This window comes from Elaeis guineensis, chromosome 6, assembly GCF_000442705.2.
Source record: "Elaeis guineensis isolate ETL-2024a chromosome 6, EG11, whole genome shotgun sequence".
Lineage (NCBI taxonomy): Eukaryota > Viridiplantae > Streptophyta > Magnoliopsida > Arecales > Arecaceae > Elaeis > Elaeis guineensis.
The window spans coordinates 131,808,759-131,831,955 of NC_025998.2; the positions used below are offsets into that span (position 1 = coordinate 131,808,759).

Sequence of the window (23,197 nt, forward strand, 5' to 3'; positions counted from 1 at the left end):
ACTTTGCAATGTTAAAATGCTTGCTACCTTGATCAATTGAATAGTGTTATCAAACGGATAAGTCTGGATATATATATATATATATATATATATATATATATATATATATATATATATATGAAAAAAAGATCAATTATTTAATTCTTACAGTCTATTAAGAAATAATCAATATTAAGGATATCTTTGGATGTTTCTATAGTATGGGACTGAAAATTCTATGGAAATGAACCTGTTGACCCATCTATTTACATTGTGTAAGAGCTTGTTCAAACTTAGACGAAATCTTGGCTTTTGGACTACAAGGAATTTTTTTTTATATAAAGGTCTTTATTCTCTTTTCGCAGGATCTAAGTTGGATGATGTTTGATTAATATAAGATCATGTTTAAATGAATGATTTAATCCATGAATCTTATAGAATTTTCAGTTCAATCATATAGACATATTCAAACAGATCTTTAAAATATAAAAAATGTGAAATCAAGACTTAAAAGCAAGCATTTGAAAGATGACGTTGGAAGAAAGGGCAAAACTTTAAATTTAAACTTAGAAAATTATTCGTATTCATTTTTATCATTCAAACGAAAAGATGATCTAATAAGCAGTTAATTTTCATCATTTAGAAAGAAGCTGAAATATAATCGAAGATTAGTGGACGAGATATAGCTCACCGAGGCCAGGGCAGTTCTCAAATAAGGAGTTATTTAATTTCCTCTCCAGTGCGATAGACGTCGAACGATAGTTGCATCAATCCCCTTCAAGTGTTTCATTTCTGAGCAGACAACATGCAGCCAGTACTCGTACTGCTTAGAGCTTGTCAAATCACGCTGCCTTTGATTATATGGGCCTATTTAAATGGACGGTGAATGATTTTTTATGGTAGGAATCTGAACCCACGGCGAGGGAATACGTGACCCACTTAATGGTTGTGGCTAAGGACGTATACGGTCTGATTCGGAGATATTTTTCAATCAAATCAATAAATTTTATTAAATTTATAAATTAAATCAAATTATTTTATCATCCAAATCAAATTAAATTAAATCAAATTAATGAATTACAATTTAATCTGATTTAATTAATAATTTAACATATTATAATAAAAAAAATTTAAAAATAATATTTTAATTAAATAAAAATTAAAATTATTAAAATAATTTTTGAAACAATATATCATTCTAATTTTTGAAATCATTAACATAAAAATTATATCTATATCCAACCAAAAATTAGACTCTATTTTATGTGTTAATATATATATATATATATATATATATATATATATATATATGATTTAAAATTTAATCTAATTTAATATTTTTATAAAATCAAATTAAATAATTAAATTATTTTATATAATAATTATAAATTAAATTAGATCATCTTAACTTTCGAACCAGATTATATTGATAAAAATAATTAGATCCGATGCAATCTAAAAAATTTGAACCATTTAGAGAACGCTATATTAATATATATATATATATATATATAATTTAAAATTTAATCTAATTTAATATTTTTATAAAATCAAATTAAATAATTAAATTATTTTATATAAAAATTATAAATTAAATCAGATCATCTTAACTTTCGAACCAGATTATATTGATAAAAATAATTAGATCCGATACAATCTAAAAAATTTGAACCATTGAGAGAACGCCTCTGGCTATTGCACATGTACCACGGGCCCTGCAGTAATCCAGCATCACGGGCGCATCTGAATGGACGGCTGACGCCGGGGGCAGCCCACCCAACCAGTCCTAGCAGGTACTTCTGTCCCCCGAAACGTTTCCTGAACTCTACCCGCCGACGTTCTTACCAACCGAACCCTAACTCTCATTCCATCGAAGCCCTCGCCACCTCCAGAGATCGATCGATCTATCGAGAGAGAGAGAGAGAGAGAGATGGTGGGGATGGAGGAAGAGGAGTTGCCAGCCGGAAGCCAGTCGCGGCCGCAGGCCACGGTCGGCGGCGTCGCCGGTGGCGTCCACTACCTGGCCAAGTGCGTCCTCCGTGGAAGCGCCGTCCTTCAGGCCGTCCAAGGCCACCTCCGTTCCCCCTCCTCCATCGACGTCGTCTTGGGAAAGGTGCCTCCTTCCTCCTCTTTAATCTAGATCTTCGATTTTTTCGAGCTCAACCATTGTACTCTTCAGGCCAATTTCTCCTTCGATCATGTTCTTAATGTGTGCTAGTAGTTGTTTCTTCATTAATCCATGATTCACAAAGCGCCGTTAGTAGTTGTCTTGATCTTATCTATATTTACTTTTATTCGTTTAAATTTGGTTTTATTTCATAAAGAATTGTATATGCCACCTTAATTAGTTCTGTGTGCCCTTTTTATGTTGTTGTACCGCTGTAATTTGTTCGTTTGTTATAACGGTGAACCAAGTTGTGAAAGAAGCTGAGGGTATTCAGACTATTGAAGGCATAAAAACTTCGGGATGAAAATTAAAGCATGTACTACAGTTTACTTTTTGCTGCCCAAACCAGGAACTGTCTTGCTGCTAACCCCTTTTGCTCGCAAGATGGTAGGGCGTAATTGTGGATAAAAATGCCAATTGCGGATAAAGACGCTGGCTTTATGTAGGTTAATTATTTGTACAATGGGGATATGTAAACTGTTTATTTTTTCAAAAGGTCCCTTGTTGCTATTTGTTTAAGCCAATTATTTGTACAATGGGGATATGTAAACTGTTTATTGTTCCAAAAGATCCCTTGTTGCTATTTGTTTAAGCCAACGTGTCTGGTCCACTGTAAAACTGGCTATTGGTGTTAGTTTTTTGGAGCTGACTGCCACGTGATATTATAATTCCAGGCATGCAAATGTCTTTTTTGCCATAATTCACTCACAGAGCTGTAGAAGTTTTAAAGACTGAAATTGTCACAACTCACCAGGCACTTCTATGATGAACCTAAGCACATGAATATTTATTATGAAATGGTGTGTTGCTCAAAGAAACATAGCCAATTCAAGGCCCTCTTTCTTCTGGAAGTTTGATTTTAAGAGAAAGCTTTATTCATGCTTATAGTGACCATTCTTTGTAATGGACAAATGCTTTCAGGAGACATCACTTGAATTGGTAGTAGTCGGCGAAGATGGAATTGTACAATCAATCTGTGAGCAAAGTGTATTCGGCACGATAAAAGATCTTGCTATACTGCGGTGGAATGAGAAATTTCATGAAGCTATGCCTCAGGTTTTGTTGTAATTTATGCTCCATTAGCATTTATTTTATTAACTAGCAGCTTTCTTTTGAGGCATTAAATTGTAATTACATTATCATGCACAATATTTTATCTGTGTATAAAGAATTCTATCCATCGTCTTGATAAAATGCTGCTTATGTTTTACAGGAACAAGGGAAAGACCTTTTAGTTGTTCTTTCAGATTCTGGAAAGCTTTCTTTTCTTACCTTTTGTTTGGAAATGCATAGGTTAGCTTGCACTATATTCTTTAATTGTGATTGTTAATCCATTTTGCTATGAGATATATCTTTATTATGTTGAGCTGTGCGCACTTCCACTAAATTTCTTTCATAAGGTGAACTATAATTAATTATTGGTGTACCCTAATTTGTTACAGGTTCTTTGCCATGACACACATTGAATTATCCAAACCAGGAAACTCGATTCATCAACTGGGAAGAATGTTAGCTGTTCATCCTGAGTAAGCTTCTTCCCAACCTTTCTTATGTTTTATTTTCTCTTTGGAAACTGGCTTTCTAAGATACTCAGCAGTAGGCTTTTTGTAAGGGGAAGTCTTGGCACGTTCTAGTTGAACTCCTTCATAACGAGATGGTCAAATGACTTGTGCTGTTAGTATTGGATGTCACTCTGCATTAACTGACTATTAACATGTGTATAATTATTCCTAGTCTACTTATGATGTATGTGCATTACTTATCCATTATAACATAGCATAACTATATTTTAAACCTCCTCAAGGTGAAACAATAATCCCATGGTTCATTATTATCGTATGAACTTCCCGATCAACAATATGTTGTTGGATTCTGCAAGGAGTAACAAAGGTTACTAACATGGAGAGGGATGAATGATAACCTAATTTACCTTTATGGGTTAACCATGAGTTAATCATACATATTAAGTCTCCATGAATTTACATAGGCATTGATACAATCTCTGGTTCCCATATTTAGAGCATGAGTCATCACTGCTGAGATGAATGAATGATTTCATTGGGGTTGGTTTTATCTATAACCAAGTGAGTGCACTTGAGTGGTGCAAGTAGGATGCCATGTGTATGATGTAACTTTTAAAGCAGTTTGCAAATTCAGATAGGAAAATTTATTTTAACATATCAAGAACAGTGTCATCAGCTAGAATAAAAACTCGCTTTGTCATTGGATAAAATGATGAGGGACGACTTAAATAATAAAAGGTGAGACTTGAATTGGTGTTTTGGGGGTAGAAATGGAGACAGAAGCTAGACATATATTGCTTGCTGAGCTGAATCAATCAAGGATGTCAGATGAATAAAATATTTTAAAAATTGTCACTGTTGAACAGTGTGGTTATAAGCTTGGCTGGCGATGACTAAGGTAGAAAATACACTCTAATGAGTTACCATATTCTTTTTGGCTCCTCTGCTATATAACTAGCAACCGATAACTGTACCAGTGCAATATCTAGCTGTACTCCAGCTGTATATGCAAAGGGTATTTTGGAAATAACATTCTTTAAGTGCAGGTCCTGTAGCAACATATTCGTAGACATGTTATTTTTTTTCTTCTTTTTGATGAAATAAACTTAATGATATTTAATTTGGTTTTAAGAACTTCATACATTTTTTGCTTAAGTATTCTGAAAATGTTAGAGGACTCTAACTGCCAATAGCAATTTTTTCATTTCATAGTGTCTTCATTTTTGTTCTTTTAATGCTGAGCAAGCATGGTGAAGTATTTCAATCTGGCTAGTTCTAGTAGGTACTTGTCTTTGGAAACAGGATGTCTACTCATGTTAAAAAAGAAAATGTTTCTCTCTTCATTTCTTAGGTCAATGGCATCCTTTTTCAGTGCCTTAAGCCATTATTGGTAATCACTTAGTTTTCATTTTTCAGAGGTTCTTTTGTTGCTGTTAGTGCATATGAAGACCGATTTGCCCTGTTTTCTGTTTCTAAATCTGCTGGAAGCAATGTTGTTGGTGAGGTCAGTAATTGAGAATCAGTTGATCAACCTAAATGTTGTATAATGTATAGACTGAACAATTGCTTTAGTCTGGTCCATCTAATATGTTATAGTACTTATTTCAGAGTTTGAAGATCTCATGTCATAATTTCAGAAAATCTTCTATCCACCAGAAAATGGAGGAGAGATGAGCACTACAATGGATACATCAATGACTAGCATCCGTGGTACAATTTGGAGCATGAGCTTCATTTCAAATGGCACTGGTCATCTAAGCATAGGAGGATATGATCCTGTATTGGCGATAATAATGCACAGGTGTGGTTTTGTTTCATTGTGTTTCTGGGTGCCATTTTTGAATTGACATTGTGTGGGATTGGCTTTGTAGGAATTTATTTACTGTTTCACTGTTAGTGATGCAATGTCTACATGAAGAGCTGAACATGTCTGACTGCAGAAAGTTTTGAAATTTGCACTGCAGGAAAGTCTCTGCCATGAATGACTTGATATTGTTTGGATGCAACTCTCGGACACATACTATTCATTTTCTATCTCGATTTGCAGAACCTGGACCTCTTGCACTTAGTGTATCTGCAGTGCCTCATCTTTCTGGCTTTGCATTTCTGTTTAGGATTGGCGATGTGCTTTTAATGGATCTTAGAGACCCAGAAAATATCTGTTGTATTCACAGGATTAACTTAAATTTACCTAGTGTTATTGAAGAGCGAAATTCTATTGAGGAATCATGTAGAGGACTAGATGTTGATGATGAAGGTATGTTTAATGTAGCTGCTTGTGCTTTGCTAGAATTGAGAGATTCTGCTGATTATATGGTCAAGGATGATGACCCTATGAACATTGATAGTGGAAGTGGTAAAGGAAATTTAAATCACAAGCATGTGTGTTCATGGAGTTGGGAACCTGGTGAGTCAATGAGTTCAAAGTTGATCTTTTGTTTGGACACAGGGGAACTGTATATAATTGAAATCAATTTCGACACTGAGGGAGTCAGAGTTAATTTATCTGACTGTCTCTACAAGGGATTGCCTTGCAAGGCACTGCTATGGGTCAATGGTGGGTTAATTGCAGGGCTTGTAGAGATGGGGGATGGGATGGTCCTCAAGTTGGAGCATGGTAGGTTGCTTTACAGAAGTCCCATTCAAAACATAGCACCAATTCTGGATTTATCTGTTGCTGATTACCATGATGAGAAACAGGATCAAATGTTTGCCTGTTGTGGAATGAGTCCTGAGGGATCATTAAGAATTATTCGAAGTGGTATCAGTGTAGAAAAGCTTTTAAGGACTGGCCCGATTTATCAAGGAGTAACTGGTACATGGACACTGAGGATGAAAGAAGGTGATTCTCACCATTCTTTTCTTGTGTTGTCTTTTGTTGAAGAAACTAGAGTACTGTCAGTTGGTTTAAGCTTTGTTGATGTCAGTGATGCTATCGGTTTTCAGTCTGATGTTTGCACTTTGGCCTGTGGCATGGTGGCTGATGGGTTGCTCGTGCAAATTCACAGGACAGGTGTAAGACTTTGTTTACCCACTACATTTGCTCATACTGAAGGTGTCCCTCTTTCTGCACCAATTTGCACCTATTGGTATCCTGACACTGTGACCATCAGTGTGGGTGCAGTTGGATGCAATTTGATAATTGTAGCTACTTCTAATCCTTGCTTTCTATATATTCTTGGAGTCAGATCACTTTCAGCTTATCATTATGAAATATTTGAGATTCAGCATGTGAGACTGCAGCATGAAGTATCTTGCATATCTATACCACGAGGACATGTCAACCATGGGCTTTTAACTTCAGAAGTTAGATTGGCTCACAAGGATCATGAGGCTAGTCTCTCAAGTAAAGTTGAAATTAGTAAGCTTTTTGTCATTGGTACGCATAAACCATCAGTGGAAATTCTTTCATTTTCCCCTGTAGGAAGCATCAGAGTCCTTGCTATCGGAAGCATCTCAATAAATAATATACTGGGAAGCCCTATTACTGGTTGCATCCCTGAAGATGTTAGACTTGTATCAATTGATCGGCCCTATGTTCTTTCAGGTCTGAGAAATGGAATGCTACTTCGGTTTGAGTGGCCTGCAATCTCTACATTTTCCCGGTCAGAACCAAACAGACAGAGCCAATTTAGTAGTTCTTGCTTTAGGGAAGTTGAAAATTCCTCATTGAAAACCATGTCTACATATTCACTTGGCAAGATGATGGAGAATACTGAAAAACCTATGCCAGTTCTTTTACAATTGATTGCCATCCGTCGCATTGGGATTACTCCTGTATTTTTGGTATCTCTGCATGATTCACTTGATGCAGACATTATTATTCTCAGTGATAGGCCTTGGTTATTGCATTCTGCAAGACACAGCCTTGCATATACATCTCTCTCATTTCAGTCTGCAACTCATGTAACCCCAGTGTGTTCTGTCGACTGCCCCAAGGGAATTTTATTTGTTGCAGAGAACTGCTTACATTTGGTGAGAACCCTATGTACTAATTTTAATTTTGTTTTAAATTGCTTGGAGTAGGCCTTTTTCATTTCCTTTTGCGCTATATGCTTGTCCTTGCCCTATCATTACATATAATGTATATCCACAAACTGCCAAAATATACATTTGAGATTATTTCTGCTCATTTTTAGGCCTTCTGAACTCTATCTAGATGCCTCTTCATTAACTCCATAAGCGAGACACTTGCGTATTGATTGGTTGGTAGTCAGTACAGTTTTTTCCGCCAAGTGGCGAATTATCTTCTTGGTTGCCATGAGTACAATGCAAGATGCAAACAACTACTAGTATTTGATGTTATAAATTTATTAATTTCATCTAATGCATAGTAAATATGCATCCTTTGGTGTTGTCATATATGTAACTTAATGAAATTTGGAAGATTCAGAAAATGTAATTTTGTTTTTATTTTCAACAGTTAAAGGTTTGATGCTGGAATACTATTTGATGTTATATTTTTATTAGTTTCATTTAATGCATGTTGCTTGTCATGTTGCATGGCTGCCAATAGCAGCACCAGTGCTTGCCACTTGATTAGGGTGTTGGATTCTGTGAGCTCTACAAATACAATGTAACACCATAGCTGTATAGATTTGGACGTGACGTGTGAATGTATGCATATTTTGAGCTTCATTAATAATCAAAGTTAATGATGTATCAATGCATTTTATATATAATACTAAAACTGATTGCACAAATCTGTAAGGCATCTATCAGGATCATATATGAAAAGTGGAGAAAAAAGGTAGCGTATTGTATAAGTGCAATTGCTCTAACCAAATGCATATATTGATATCATATGAACTTGCAGCCAAGGCCATCTTGAGTTGCTAAAGAAGTTCCAAATTTCTCAGATTTTACTAAATGCCCAATTATAGTCAATAATCTTGATTCTTGATGCTTGGGCTAGCTTAGTTTGCTGGAGGATACACTTCATATCGTATACTTGAGGTTGGGGCATGTGTTGACCACCCATGATGGGGTAGGCTGAAGGAACTAGTGAAGTTGGAGACAGGGAGCAAGGTCACATTGGAAAGACAAAACAACTGAAAAATAAAAGAAAGTGGAGCTGAACCTAGGATGGTCCAACCACAGGAATTTCAATTATAATAGAGTAGACGAATGAACTGTCTTTAGGCCTCTAACTTAGAAATTCAAGCTCATCTAAGTTTGATAACAATGCAAAGGTTTTCCTATGTACATGTGATGCTTCTTAGAAAGTTCTTAGTTAGCTAATAGCTATAACTAAATTTCATTTCCTTTTCTTTTCTTTTTCCCAGATTAATATGTTGGATTTTGGATCAATCTGGATTCACCATTTTAAAGAATCTGTAAGGATCTAGGTAACATTTTTTATCAAGTTTTTGAGTATATAAGAGCATTCATATCATGGGAACACGGTACATGGTACAAAGTACAAACCACATTCCTCAGCACGTTGTTTTTGTCAAATGGTTTGTAACATAACTAGTTTAAAACATATTCTTATGTTGTCATATTGTTGTTGAATGATTCATATAATAACCGTGTATTCATCCAAATGCATGTTCAACACTTCGTTGGATTTTTTGTATTGTACATGAGCAACTTTACCACATGAGCATTTTTTTCTTCTTGCTTTATGCATACATAAATAAAGCTTGATGGAAAAACCCATTCTAAGCACAATTACCTTAGATATCAGTAGATAGGTATGGAAGTGCATGGAATAGCCAACCACAAGAAATGGTACATTCTTACCTAGTGCGGGTTCAAAACCAAACGTGTCTTGACCAAACAATGGAAAATTATGTTTAATTCATTAAACATCCTTTATGTTAAATACAAATGGTTGACAACTTATATTGTGTATATTGAAGCAGATTCTGCAAGAATAGGGTATCTTTTTTTTTTCTTTTTAAATAATAAAATATGCGTTGAAGGAGGAGCTTCTTGTAAGCATTTTACTGGAAGTAACTAAAAGAATACATGCCAAATTTGTAACAGTTGCCCTTTTTTTCCTTGCAGTTTAGGTTATTTTGTTTTTACTACCAAAAATACATGGTTTCCCTCAGATGGGTTATGTACCATAGTCCTTTATCGCACTAAATTTGGTTTTAGAAGAATATTTCAGCAGTAAGAAGCATTAGAAGCAGGTGTAGTTGGTTCCTTATGCTTGGAAGAAAAGAATTTGGATTTCCTTCTGGCATCTCTGACATGGTCCTCCAAGTGAGTAATTCACAAATGTTCCGTCACTGCACCAAGGTTGATTTTAGAATAATATTTTTTAGTGGTTGATCATGCTTGAATTAAGAATAGTTAGAAGTGTCAGGAATCAAGTGTAAGCTGTGCTCAAAACCAAGGGTTTGTTTCCTTAGGAGTAAAGAAACAAAAGTAGATTTCCCCCCTGCATAATATCTGGTATCGCTTGCTTGCGGTGCACATGCATATGTGCAGTGGAGTGGTGCACATGCATACATGTTTTTCCTGACGATTTCACAGCAGTAGAGCATTCAGTAGGGGCTTTGCAAGATCACGAATGTTGAAAAATAAGCTCTTATCCTCCAAACCTCATCAGGATGCACCTCCTTTCCTCCCATGTTCTGGAAAAGGTTTCCACTCAGGGGCTGGGTTATAGTGAATAGTGTTTAGAGATGATAGGGGGGATTATAGGGTAGTGTTGGACTTGCACTTTTGTGTGAAGTTCTACTCTTATATAAATATATTGCTCAAGTTTAGGAAATTATGCACAATTGTGTGCTACTCAAGTAAGACACACATATCATGAAAAATATTATCACTAAATTTTCGAAATTCCCCAAAAGGAAATTTAATAGCAGATCCTAAAATAAGTCCATACAATAAATAGAACTTTTCCAAATGAAAGTTGCTGACATATCATTGTGATGTCAGATGCTATGTATATATTAACCAGATCTGTGGCAGAAGAATAATATCATCTTCATGCAAAATATTATTACTAAATTTTCAAAATTCACCAAAAGGAATTTTAATTGCAGATCCTAAAATAAATCCATACAATAAATAGAACTTTTCCAAGTGAAAGTTGCTGGCATATCATTGTGATGTCAGATGCTATGTATATGTTAACCGGATCTTTTGCAGAAGAATAATATCATCATCTGAATTAACTGTTCTATTATTAAAGCACAAGCTCCTTGTTATTCATTATTGAAGAATGGACAGGTCTTGTTGCTGATTATTTCTTAGTTATTACTTTGTGTTTTCCACCTATATTCTCATAGAAGCTATATTATGTTTCTATCATTGGTTTCCTTGTTTTGCAGGTTGAAATGGTTCATAGCAAGAGACTTAACGTGCAGAAGTTCCCCATTGGAGGCACACCACGAAAAGTTTTATATCATAGCGAAAGTAAAACATTGTTGGTGATGAGGATTGGACTAACTGATGCTACATGCTCGTCAGACATATGCCGTGTAGATCCTCTCAGTGGGACACTGCTTTCAAAATTTAAGTGTGAACCTGGGGAAACAGCAAAATGCATGCAAATAGTGAGGGTGGGAAATGAGCAAGTGTTGGTTGTTGGGACCAGTCAGTCTGCTGGCCGGACCATTATGCCCAGTGGTGAAGCTGAAAGGTTGGTTTTCAGGACTGTTTCTTCTCATTTGTCCTTTCCTCTTCCAGCTGCAAAACATGCATGCTCACACTTATGCACTTGGTACCGTTTAAATACAGGGCTGATCTCGGCTGGTTGTATACTGGTGTGCAAGGTCCAATTTATGCTTTTTTCTCATGCCAACTGCTGCTGCTTGCTTGGGAGTGTATTGCATGCAACAGTAGTTGACATGAGAAATTAGTAGATGACATTTGCTATTCACCCGCCATCATTTTTTCTTTCTTTCCCAGCATTTTTTTTTTTGATACCCTTTTATGTAAATTCAAATAATTGACAGTTCATTTTGGACAACTTTGTTATAAGTTTCATGAGAAGATCTATTTTATTGATGTGTTCATAATTGGTATGATAGATTTGGGAATATTTGTTGTTAGGGCTAATCCTGCTCTGTTAACATTAAGACTTTTTCCTTCATGAAATATTATTATCGAGTGAATGCAGTTTTATAACATTCAATCAATTGATTAACCTTACTGTGATTGCAACAGTGCCAAGGGACGCTTGATTGTGCTGAGCTTGGATAGTGCACAAAGTTCTTCAGAAGGCAGCTCGCTGATCTATTGTTCAACTTTGAATCCTTCATCCCGAGTTGGTTCACCATTCCGTGAAATTGTTGGTTATGCAACTGAACAGTTATCAAGCAGCAGTCTTTGCAGCAGTCCAAATGATACTTGCTGTGAAGGAATTCAACTTGAAGAAATGGGAGCAGTGCAGTTGCGGTTAATTTATCAAAATACATTATCTGGTGCTGTACTCTCTGTTTGTCCATATCTTGACCGATATGTCGTGGCATCTGCTGGTAATATTGTAAGATATCATTTTCAAGATGTTAGATGTTTAGAGAAAATTTTAATTTGAATACTAAAGCAATAACTGTCAGGATAAGTTCTCACCTGTAAGTGGACTGATATTAATTTTGCAGCTTGTGTAAGGAACCATGTAGTTTTGATGTTAAGGGCAGTGAATATGACAGACGCACACACTCTCACTTAACTTATATGAGTTTAGCTAATGGATTACCTTTCCTTCAACAGCTCTTTGTTTTTGGTTTTGTGAATGACAATCCTCAGCGGTTGAGAAGGTTTACTTCAGCGAGGACACGGTTTACTATAACTTGTTTGAAGACTCATTTTACAAGAATAGCAGTCGGTGACTGTCGTGATGGTATCCTTTTCTACTCTTATCATGAGGTATGCTGTATCTTCTGAAATCTTCATGAAGACATATTCTTTTGTGTCCCACAACAAAATTTACATTTCCCTTTCATAATTAAAATGTTTTCAAGGTTTGGATTTCTTTGGTCAATGTTTAGTCTCGGTTCTGGCTCATTGGGGTTAAATGACCTTTGCCATTTCAATTCTTTTTTTAGGAGCTTAAGAAACTGGAGCTATTATATTCTGATCCTGTTCAGAGGTTGGTTGCTGATTGTGCTCTTATGGATTGTGACACTGCTGTAGTATCAGAGCGTAGAGGGAATATATCTGTTCTGTCATGCACAAATAATTTAGAAGGTATATGATGCTTTTCATCTTTGTGTTCTTCTCATGCAGTTGTTTAAATTGGTCTTGTCAGTTTGCGCTATATATAATTTGCAATGTCTTTGTTATCCTTGAAAATACATGTGCAATAAAATGAGAAGTTTACTTGCTTTTTTTCCCTAAAATGCTTTCACTTGTTGATTTGAGCTGAAAAAAATGCGTTTGAGCATGTTAGTTACCTTTCTCGAGTGTTCTGTTGAAAAACTACTCATAAGGATGTCATATATTCTATATTATTTTCATTCTCTGCATTGGTATTATTGTTTCCTTTCTGATGCATATAAATGGTACTCTCTCCTGTCTCTCTGTGGGATGCTGGAAAATAAATAAAAAAAATCTAAAAGATTAAAAGTCATAATATTAGTTGATTATTGGATATAAAGATAAACAAAAGTAAAGAAAATAAAAACATGTTAAAGCATATTATATTGCTTGAGATCGTGGTTATAGAGTTTGTTGTTTCTGTTAAGACTATTTAAAATTATAAAAAAACCATAAAAATAAAAAATGTTGGAATGCATGCTTCATCATTTTCAATGGATAAAACAATCTAACACATGACAATCTGAATTCTACATGTTGACAAATGCAGGGGTACATGAACTGCAAAGCATGTTTCCAAAGAAACAAGACAAAATGTAAGCCCACAATTTTATGGAACATTGCAAGAATTTTCCCCTAAAGTTCGAATTCCTTGTATTAGATCAATTAGATTTGCAAACGAGGATGATTGGTTTATAAAACCAAATAGAAAGTGGTTTGAGAAATATATTTTGGTTTTGGAATGTAACACCTAATGGGGGAAAATTAAGTGGATCTTTGAATCTAGTATTCAGGAGGCCAAATATAACTCAGGACCATTATTCCTTTTGTCTCCATTTGGTTGCAAAAGAAAGTGGAATGGTTGGGGGTGACTACTACTTCCATTTTATTACGTCCTATCCTACCAAACACTGTTACTTTCTACTGGAATAAGAAAAGTTGGGGTTGCTTCTCATGCTGTTACTCATTTATCCCTTGAAATAGCATACATTTATCCCAAGAATATTGTAAAATAGACTTGTTCCTTATTATTCCTCCCAACATTCGCCGAACCATCCCGTATCGGGCGGTTCATGGCGTGCCGAACCATATAGGCAACTAATTGGTGCAGTTCAAGCATTCAATTTGAGATGCTAGTGAAAACGGAGTGAGGAAGAAGGAAGTGCGATTCGAGGTGTGCCGAACCGTACCGGCGGCGGATCGGTGCGGTTCAGGCATTCCATTCAGAACGGTAGCGAAGATGGAGCGAGGAGAAGGAAAGAGAGGAAGAGAGAGAGGAGAGGAGAGAAGGAAAAGGAAAGGCTGCCGGAGGGCTGCTGAGACCTCTAGGTCTTCCAATCCTCCGCAAGATGCGAGATGAGAGAGAGATAGAGAGAGAGGAGAAGGGAGAGAAGGGGAGGGAGCGGAAGTTGACGGAGAGGCCGTCAGAGGGATGCCGATACATGGTGAAGCCGGCAAACCCATTGCTGGCTTCACTGTGTATCGTGTTTTTTAAGAAACACGTCAAAATAAGGGCGAACCCTTGTTTCTAACCCGCGGCAGCTGTCAGGCTATTTTTGGCCATCCGACGGGTACGGCGGCATTCCCATCGCCTTTCGCTCCCTCCTCTTCTCTCCCTTTTCCTCTCTCTCATCTCGCATTTTCTCTCGCAGAGCTTGGAAGACCTCGAAGGCCCTTCTGTGTCTCCATCGGCCTCTCTTTCCTTCCCTCTCCCTCCCTCCCCCTCCTCTCTCTTGTCGTTCCCAGTTCATCCCTCGTTTCCGTGTTGCTTCGGATCCGGCACGGGGGCATACCAACTTGTACTACCAGTTGGTCGGCATGGGATTCGATTCTGCATCAGCAATCCTTGATTCCTTCATTTGACCCCTTTTTTGTTCCTTACTTTACTCGTATCTTGGGCTAAGTATAATCCACAATTAAATATGACTTTTCTCTTTTAAAGCTCTAAAAAGCAGAAAATCTCTAAAAAAAGTGTGTCCTGGTGCACGAGGCTCCCACCATATATGGGTCCGGGGAGGGTCAAATGTACACAGCCTCTCCCCCATGTGCTAAGAGATTGCTTCCAGCCTTCCATCAAAACATCCTTTCTATCATGCACATAGCACATGCAATTTACTCTTCTAACACACAAACCACAGTATCCTCAGATTTTGTAAACAGCATTAAATGAACCTGATGTGTTTGCAAGTTAGATATATGAACATATGTCAGCACAATCAATAAACCAGAACTGCTTTCTGAACCTCAGAAGATGACATAACTTGATCTCAGGTGAATCCTTATCATACCAAGCAAGAGATAAATGTAAAAATTCTCCCAAGTGACTCATGCAATGCTTGGATCTTTGGTGAGGCTGCATACATCTGACCCTTCCATGTAACTATCCTTGCAGGAGTCACCTAAACTATCCTTATGGAAAAATTGCTTTTGCAGACTGCTGCTTTGATTTTCTTGTTTCTATGGCAAATTCACCAAGACTATAATTCCTCATAAACACAATAAAGTAAAATTCTCTAACCAGATGTCTCTGCTTTTAGTGTTCTCACTATGGACTTTAATAATAATTAAAAAATTAAAGAAATTATTTATAATTAGTGGGATATGTTCTTCTTTCTATGTTTTCTAAGAGGGGGATGTCTCTAGGATTTTGAGTGGACCTCCATTGGCCCGAATCCAAGAGTTTGCAGTATAGCATATTATAAATAAAGGTGTTCTAAGAAATCTAAGCTAAATGCTGAATTATGCAATTAAGGATGACTCTGTAAAATATTGATTGAAACTACAATTGTGTTTTTTTGTTGCCTTTGCATTCCATTGCCATCTTATTACTGTGTAATGCCCTTTGCATCATAATGTGTAAGTGTAACTTTCCATTCTGGTCTTGTAATCATCACCTACTCATGAAGTTTATTACTTACATGATGAGCATGTAATACTTGTGGACAACCTCATGCTGATGCTTATTTTGGTTTTATATTGCAGTTAGTGAAAGCCCAGAAAAAAACCTGGTGCTAAATTGTTCATTTTACATGGGAGAGACTGTTATGAGCATTCAGAAGGTAATTCAGTCCCTTGCACCTTATCATTGGTACTCTTGAATTTTGATAAATGAATTGTCTGTGTGTAAAATGAAAATGATGAATGGACATACATATAGACAGATAGATAGATAGATATATTATATGTATGTATGTATGTATGTGTATGTGTATGTATATGTATATGTATCTATATCTCTTAAAAGTAGAATTAAAAGGAGCTAGAAGAATTCAGGGTGATCTTGATGAATTGATTTAGAGCTTGGATTCGATGCTACTTTTGTTCGAGAAATATCAGAAATCAGAAGTCCAGGAAAGCTATATGGTTACTAGGAAACGTATTTAGAGATTTGTGCTGTTTACATTATACAATGATCGTGCTGTTTGGAAGCCATGCTTGAGCTGCTGTGGTATGTATAATGGAAACTAGATGGAATCCACCTTGAATAGTATATTTGATGGCCATTTTCTTTCAAAACAAGATAGAAGTGATAGAGTTAGAAAATCCCATCCACTCTAGTAAGTTGCTTTTATGTTGTTAGCTGACATGCATCTCCTATGTTTCTTCACAGCTTACAACATATGGATTAGTGATACATTATTATATTGAGCATTATCCTTTTTGCCCTGAAGAAAAAAATTAGTCTAATTTTGACTAGTAACTATTAGTTCCATATATTATCTAGAACTGATGAAAATGTCTTGGACATCTTCAGGTGTGCTTTGAGCTTCAGTAGAATTTTTCACATTTTGACTGGAATGGAATAGCCTGGAATTATTTTTTGAGAGCATTGCATAAGATGGAAGTAACAGTAGCCTAGTGGAATCTGCACATATTCTGATAATTTTAGTCTGGGGATTTTACTACTAATTGTGTTGGTTTGAAAATTCATACAGCTTGGGCAAGTAACTTCTTTTGTGATTTTATAGATTTTTAAGCTGTAATTCCAGTTAGAAGAAATGATTTGCCTTTTAGGGTTGTAGAATAAAAAACATCATATCTGTGTGTGTGCCTGTGTATACACATATATATGCATATATGTTGGTACATATATAATGGAAACTCTCTCCCAATAGCCGTGTCCGTCTATTGCAATTTTTCTGTGGTTATTCAACCATCTCACGAGTTATCACATGAGATGGAAAACAGAAAGCATCTGGGTTCATAGTGCAGAAAAGACATCAGGCTCCTAAGTGGCATGAGTGGAAATAAAAACAAAAGGAAAAAACTCCTAATCAGATGAATGGAAAGGAAAATAAATGTCATGAATAACACAATAAAAAGAATCCAGACTCCAATAATAAGGGATATAGAAGGAAAGGACCAAGATATATACAAGCATAAAAAACCAAAATACTGATCAATATCGCAAGAGGAAGTTAAGACAAGAAAAACACAAAAAGGAAGAACACAAACAACTATAATTCACTCTGATTGGAAAATCGAAGGACAAGATGGGGAAATCTATAAAATGAATGTAATTCGATTTGTTTGGGATCTGGTTTATTTTTTAAGATCTGGTTTTAACCTGAATGGTTTTCATAATATATATTTTTCTCTGTTTTTCGGCTTCATGATATATTTTTATTTTTAGCTCCACCCAGAGTTTTTTTTTTTTATTTGATTGAATGAGACTTTGGAATTGGAATTTGTAAAAAATATCAAAAATAAATAAAATAAAAAAGAGTAACTGTGAACACAACAGCATAGTCGAGAATGCGAGTTTTTATTCAGGGATTTGAGATGCTGTTTTTCTTGGTCATTTTTTTTCTTTTAATTCCCGTATCATTTTTTTCTCCCCATGATATTCCCTTTTCCAAGGAAGAGTCCAGAAAGAGGATTTTAAGGAGTCCAAAAGACAAATAAGGAAAAATAAACCAAACTTATGATAGATTTTTTTTAACTTACCATCTCTCAGATTAACTTTTAAACAATACCAGATCCACCCATGCTCTTTTATCAGAAATAAGAAATAAAATCAAAATTTTCAATCAGGACCAGATTTGCTTTATCACAAATCACAAGAAAGTAGTAATTATTCACTGTTGTTTTGGAGAAATCCAGATTTTAATAGTATCGCAGCCACGCATGTTTCCCACTTTCTTTCACATGTGTGACACATGCTGAATACTAGTCTGCATGCATGTTTTTCCCATGTTCATGAGTCTGTCCATCTGTCTGTATGTGTATATCTGTGTGTGTGTGTGTGTTTCTGTATAAATGTGTACATGTTTGTATGTATATTGTTTATATAAATGTGTGTGCATATACACATACATGTCCATGTGTGTTGCATATACACATACACGTTCATTTGTGTTGAATTCATGTGAGTTTTGGAGGTTCGGTCAAGACCAAACTATTTTGTTTAGAACAGATATTGCAATGTCTCTGAACCATCTCAATTATGTTCATGTTGCGTGTTTGAAGTGGTTCACTGAGTCGCATTCATTTCAACCTGTTTCTTCTAGGAGGTCTTACTATCTTTATCCATCTGATATAGCATGATGTGGTATTCATAAAATGACAGCAGAATCCAAATAAGAAAGTTGAGGTTCAATATCTTCAACTTGTGTTTTTGACCTGTAGAAGTGGAATATTCAGCCATTATTAGGGATGTAATTAGCTGAGTTTAGGGATGTAATCAAGCTGAGCTTGATCAAGCTTTTTGCTTATAAAGAACACCTGTGGGGACCCCAGGAGAGATAGTGCAAAGGTCTCCTCTTTCTATCCATTCTTCCTGAAGAAATTGCATTTAGAGATCCATAGGGGTTTATAGTTTAGTTGGTTGAAACATGCCGAACAAGCTTGGGCTGCTTCCTATTTGATTGATCTTAATCATCTTATTAGGAGATGAGCTGAACACGGGCCTATCTCAAACAGCTGGATACCCTTAAATTTTGCTAGATTCAAATCAGGGCCTAAGAATTGGTTTCAATGGCTTGACTATGTGTGTGCGGTTGTGCATGCATGCGTGCACACACAGACACATACAGAGAGAGAGAGAGAGACCTGATTGAGCTGGGGCTTGCTTAGGCTCAATAAGATTAATTTGACCCAATAATGAGGATCAACCACAGTTTGTTTTTCATTTATTCCAGCTTGGTTTGGCTATAATTAAGCTGTTGGCCAAGTCAATGGCCAATCTTCTTCGTCAGTTTTTTGCAATAACAAGGATCAATGAGAATTTGCTTTTCATGTGATTTAAGCTTGATTTAGCTTATAATTGAGCCATTGGAAGTGGCTTAAGTCAATTGCCAGCATTCTTCATAATTTGCTATATAAAAATTCCTCAGTTTGGTCTTAAGAATTAATATTTTGAGTTGATTATTATGGTTTGCATGTACTGCAATATTTCTTTCGCTGACTTTTGCAAGTTCTCTTGGTTTCCAAATGTGGAATATTACCTAGAATTTGACCACCCCCGTTCCTGAGTAAAATGTTGTATGAAGCTCACTGAATTATTCACATTTCTGTAGAACAATTGCTCTGTTTGATCTTTCCACCATGCAAAAACAGTGATATAACTACTGCTGAGTGACAATGAAATGGGAAAAAAAAAGCCATGTCGTTTTGGGCATGGTTAGCATCATTAGCAATAAGAGAGGATATATTTCTGTGTTAATAGATATGCCAGTGTAGAAATACGAATTCAATTTAATACATATCTAACCTCGGGACTGTGAGAAATAGCAGAAGCTACCTGGTCTGCACTTGCTTATTTTTCTACTTGATGTTCTTGGATGGTGGTAGCTTTCTCCAGTGAGATACCTGGCCACAGTTGAAAATGAAACAAAATGGATGTGAAATTAAAAAATCCCCATCTTCCCCAAAACCTCTTTTGGCATTTGCATGAAACAAAGTTGATATGTTTCTACAAGGCTTCATTTATTGTCCTTGTAGCTCCGTGGGCTCTTCGTATAACTTGTGTATTAACTGTCAGTGATTTGCTATAAAGAAATGCTGAATGGAATTGGCATAATTTTGTTTGTACTTTGGTGAGGAGTTGGATGTTTGTGTCTTTAATCTCTCTTTTTTTTTTTTTTTAAAATGTTGTGTTCTTAATACTTTATTTCTTGAATGGTTATAGGCTTCATTTTCGTACAAACTTCCAGTGGATGATGTATTGAATGGTTGTGATGGTGCGGAGGTAGTCTTAGAATCTGCCTACAACAGTGTTGTTGCAAGTACATTGCTAGGAAGTGTGTGGATCCTTATTCCTATTACGAGGTAAAATTGATTATTCCTAGTTCTCGTTTATCTCCATTGTTGTACCAGAAAAAAAGATTTTTAAATGCATGCTTTGAAGATAATATAATGCATCCAACCAGTATATGCTTTGCGTTATTTCAGCTAAGATGTTAGTTTTGTCATAGGTATCCTAGTTTATTTAAGTGTTAAACATGATGGATGATGTGGGCATACATTCTGTTTGTACCCTTATTAGTTGCTCAGTTGGTTTTACTTTTGTTCTTTCGTATATAGCATGGCAACAGCAAAGGGTTTCCTTCAATATGTACACCATGTTCTCAGATAAATGAACAGACTCTTTAAAATCTGATAGTATGATGTGATCATGCAGTGAGGAGCATGAATTATTAGAAGCTGTTCAAGGGAGACTTGCAGTTCATCCATTGACTGCTCCAATCCTAGGAAATGACCACAAGGAATTCCGTGGGCGTGGGTTACCGGTATGATTACAAAACTGTACTAGACTCTTAATGCTTCATGTTTCTCTCTGATATGGTTGCTTTATTATTTCCTGTGGCTTAGCATTTACCATCCCATTATATATTCAATTTATATGTCATCAACTTTTAATGCTGCAATGCAGGTGGGAGTACCTACCATACTTGATGGAGACATGCTTGCCCAGTTCTTGGAGCTAACTAGCATGCAACAAGAAGCTGTGCTTGCATCATCTGGCTTGCAGAGTACAAGACCTTCAACTTCAGACTCGCAACATTTGTTTATCTCTGTCAATCGGGTTGTGCGGCTGCTGGAGCGAGTTCATTGTGCCCTTAACTAGGCTTTCCCGTTTTGAGTCCTTTCCCCTGCATTGGACCAGACGGCTGTACCAACACACATCAGAGTCCCACTTGAAATGGGCTTATGTAGCTCATCTGCGCATCGTAGAAATAACGGTCACCAGTGCAGCTGGTGCATGGAACCATCTTCATCTGCAGTGGTCTTTCATGCGACATTCATGTACAAAAGTGAGCCAGATTTTTTCTGGAAGCCCTGGATCCAGGAGGAAGCCTTGTAAAACCAGAAGGGCATAAGGGCATCCTTGTGCAGGAGCCTATACTGTTAGGGGACCTTTCAGAAGCTAGGCCATTGTGGAGAACCTGCATCACGATATATGATTTGTTCTCTCTTGTGTCTGTGCATGCATTAATACTGTTTTTGTTGATGTCTTGCAAGGAATGAATCTCTGACACAAAGCATTTCCGCCAGTATCCACTGTCCAAGCACTAAACTTTCTTTCTAGTCTCTGTCACTCATTGTCATTTAGAATTTGAACAGGTAAGATTTTTCATGTCCTAGCATTGCTCCTAAGCATTTTGGAAGCTGTCTTCAGCAACCATCGCATCAGGATAAAATCCAGGTTGAAAAATATCATATTTTACCATATGAAATAAGAGGGGTCGTTTTAATGACTAGGTGAAGGGTATCAATATCATTTGGTCATATAAGCAAGAAAAGTATTTGATGTTAGACTGGAAACAAGATCAAGCAATAAACACATTGAGGAAAAGATAGTGCCATAAGCATTTAAAAATTACACAAAAAATAATCATGATTTTGACTTCTTGTTACCATTTGCTTTAGGTGGCGTAGCAAGTTGATGTTCGAGTTATTCCTGAAGATAAACACTGGATTATAAAATTTCCACTTCAAATTGGTTTACGGTCGATTGGTTCTATTTGCAATGCCACCTAACATGGCAAGCGTATAGCTGCATGGCTCACCCAATCAAATCTCCATTGATATTTTTAGTAGAGAGGGAGAGAAAGAAGAGGTGCATGCATTAGAAAATGCTAGCATATTCATCAATCTAAATTAAGGGAAAAAAATATCACAAAAGAAAATCCAATAAAAGGCATTTCACTGTTGATTCGACGGCAATCTAGTGCAGTGCACATGCCAAGTACTATATAAGGGTTCGGTTATTCATATGACCCTGTAAAAAGCTTCTAAAATGTATGCAATATTCTTTTGGAAAGGAAAGATGTATTAATAGTTTGAGAATTCTGAAATGAGTTACATTTACAAAAGAATGACAAAAAGTGTCTGCTAAAGGGCACCATACCTTCAATTTTTTTGTGGAAGACCTAGACATGTTGTTTGCTCAAATAATGCTTGAATCAATTCTGCATCACCTAGGTGAATCCTCTGCCGAAGAAAAATATTTCAGAGAAGGCAACTAAGAATAGATTCACCAAGAGGAATGTATCATTTAGTGTGATCTTGAAAAAGAATCTAGTGAGCAATTTCATGCATTTTTCAGAACTCAGAATAGATTCATTAAGGTGCATGAGTTTGCCAACTAACATGAACATAATTATATTCCACATTTATCAAAAAAAAAAATTATGACCTCACATGCATTAGTGCCAATAAAAGAAAAACATAATAAATGTGTCCTTGCAGTGCAATGAGAGAAAAAAACTAGATGGTCATATTCTCCATTTGGTGAAGAATTTGTTCTCATTATTTATGAAACATAATAAACAAATATTTTTTTATTTATAAAATCCTTATTTTCATTGTTTCTCTTGATGTCAGTAAAGCAGATGTGAGGTCGTCCGATAGAAATTAGAGCACATATAATACAGGAACTCATTTCTAATACTAAGTTGATTCGAGGTATTATTCGATGTCACCAAAATATGTAAGTGGTCATTTGCGTGATCACTTCTATCAAAAATTTAACTAGTTCCCTAAAGCAACATGTCAAACCTAATTCGAACTCAATAACTGAACTAGCTCTGTTACTTAAACTCCAAATTTGTATCCTTGTTTATCCACCCATAATGTATCATAATTAGAGATAAGTCTTATGCTAGTCTCCTCATGCCTCAAGCCTGGACCGGTTGAAACTAACACCTTCATTTATTACACTTAACTTCAAAACCTTACTATAATTACAGATAAGTCCTCAGCCGCTGTTCGAATTTGTACTAGCCTCGGCAGTCGACGTGCCGGCTCGAATCAAAACTTAATAGCTACATTATTACACCCAAACCCCTGTCTATCTTTAGAA

At 36.1% G+C, this 23,197-nt stretch overlaps 1 protein-coding gene across 2 annotated transcripts; it reads left to right on the forward strand.

Annotated features, from left to right (window-relative positions):
• Positions 1 to 1,745: 1,745 nt before the first annotated feature.
• Positions 1,746 to 21,386, forward strand: LOC105046455 (uncharacterized). Of its 2 annotated transcripts, XM_010925053.4 has the most exons (15): positions 1,755 to 2,092; positions 3,068 to 3,202; positions 3,360 to 3,439; positions 3,589 to 3,672; positions 5,086 to 5,173; positions 5,307 to 5,470; positions 5,634 to 7,644; positions 10,962 to 11,272; positions 11,800 to 12,118; positions 12,346 to 12,501; positions 12,681 to 12,822; positions 15,874 to 15,950; positions 20,021 to 20,160; positions 20,513 to 20,621; positions 20,765 to 21,386. In XM_010925053.4, the coding sequence occupies exons 1-15, from the start codon at positions 1,910 to 1,912 to the stop codon at positions 20,957 to 20,959; spliced, it is 4,194 nt and encodes a 1,397-aa protein (XP_010923355.1). In that variant the 5' UTR covers positions 1,755 to 1,909; the 3' UTR covers positions 20,960 to 21,386. The 2 variants fall into 2 exon arrangements, 1 of the variants encoding a protein (XP_010923355.1); XR_002164961.3 differs by lacking the exons at positions 15,874 to 15,950; positions 20,021 to 20,160; positions 20,513 to 20,621; positions 20,765 to 21,386 and having other exon boundaries at positions 1,746 to 2,092; positions 11,800 to 12,110; positions 12,681 to 12,818.
• Positions 21,387 to 23,197: the final 1,811 nt, after the last annotated feature.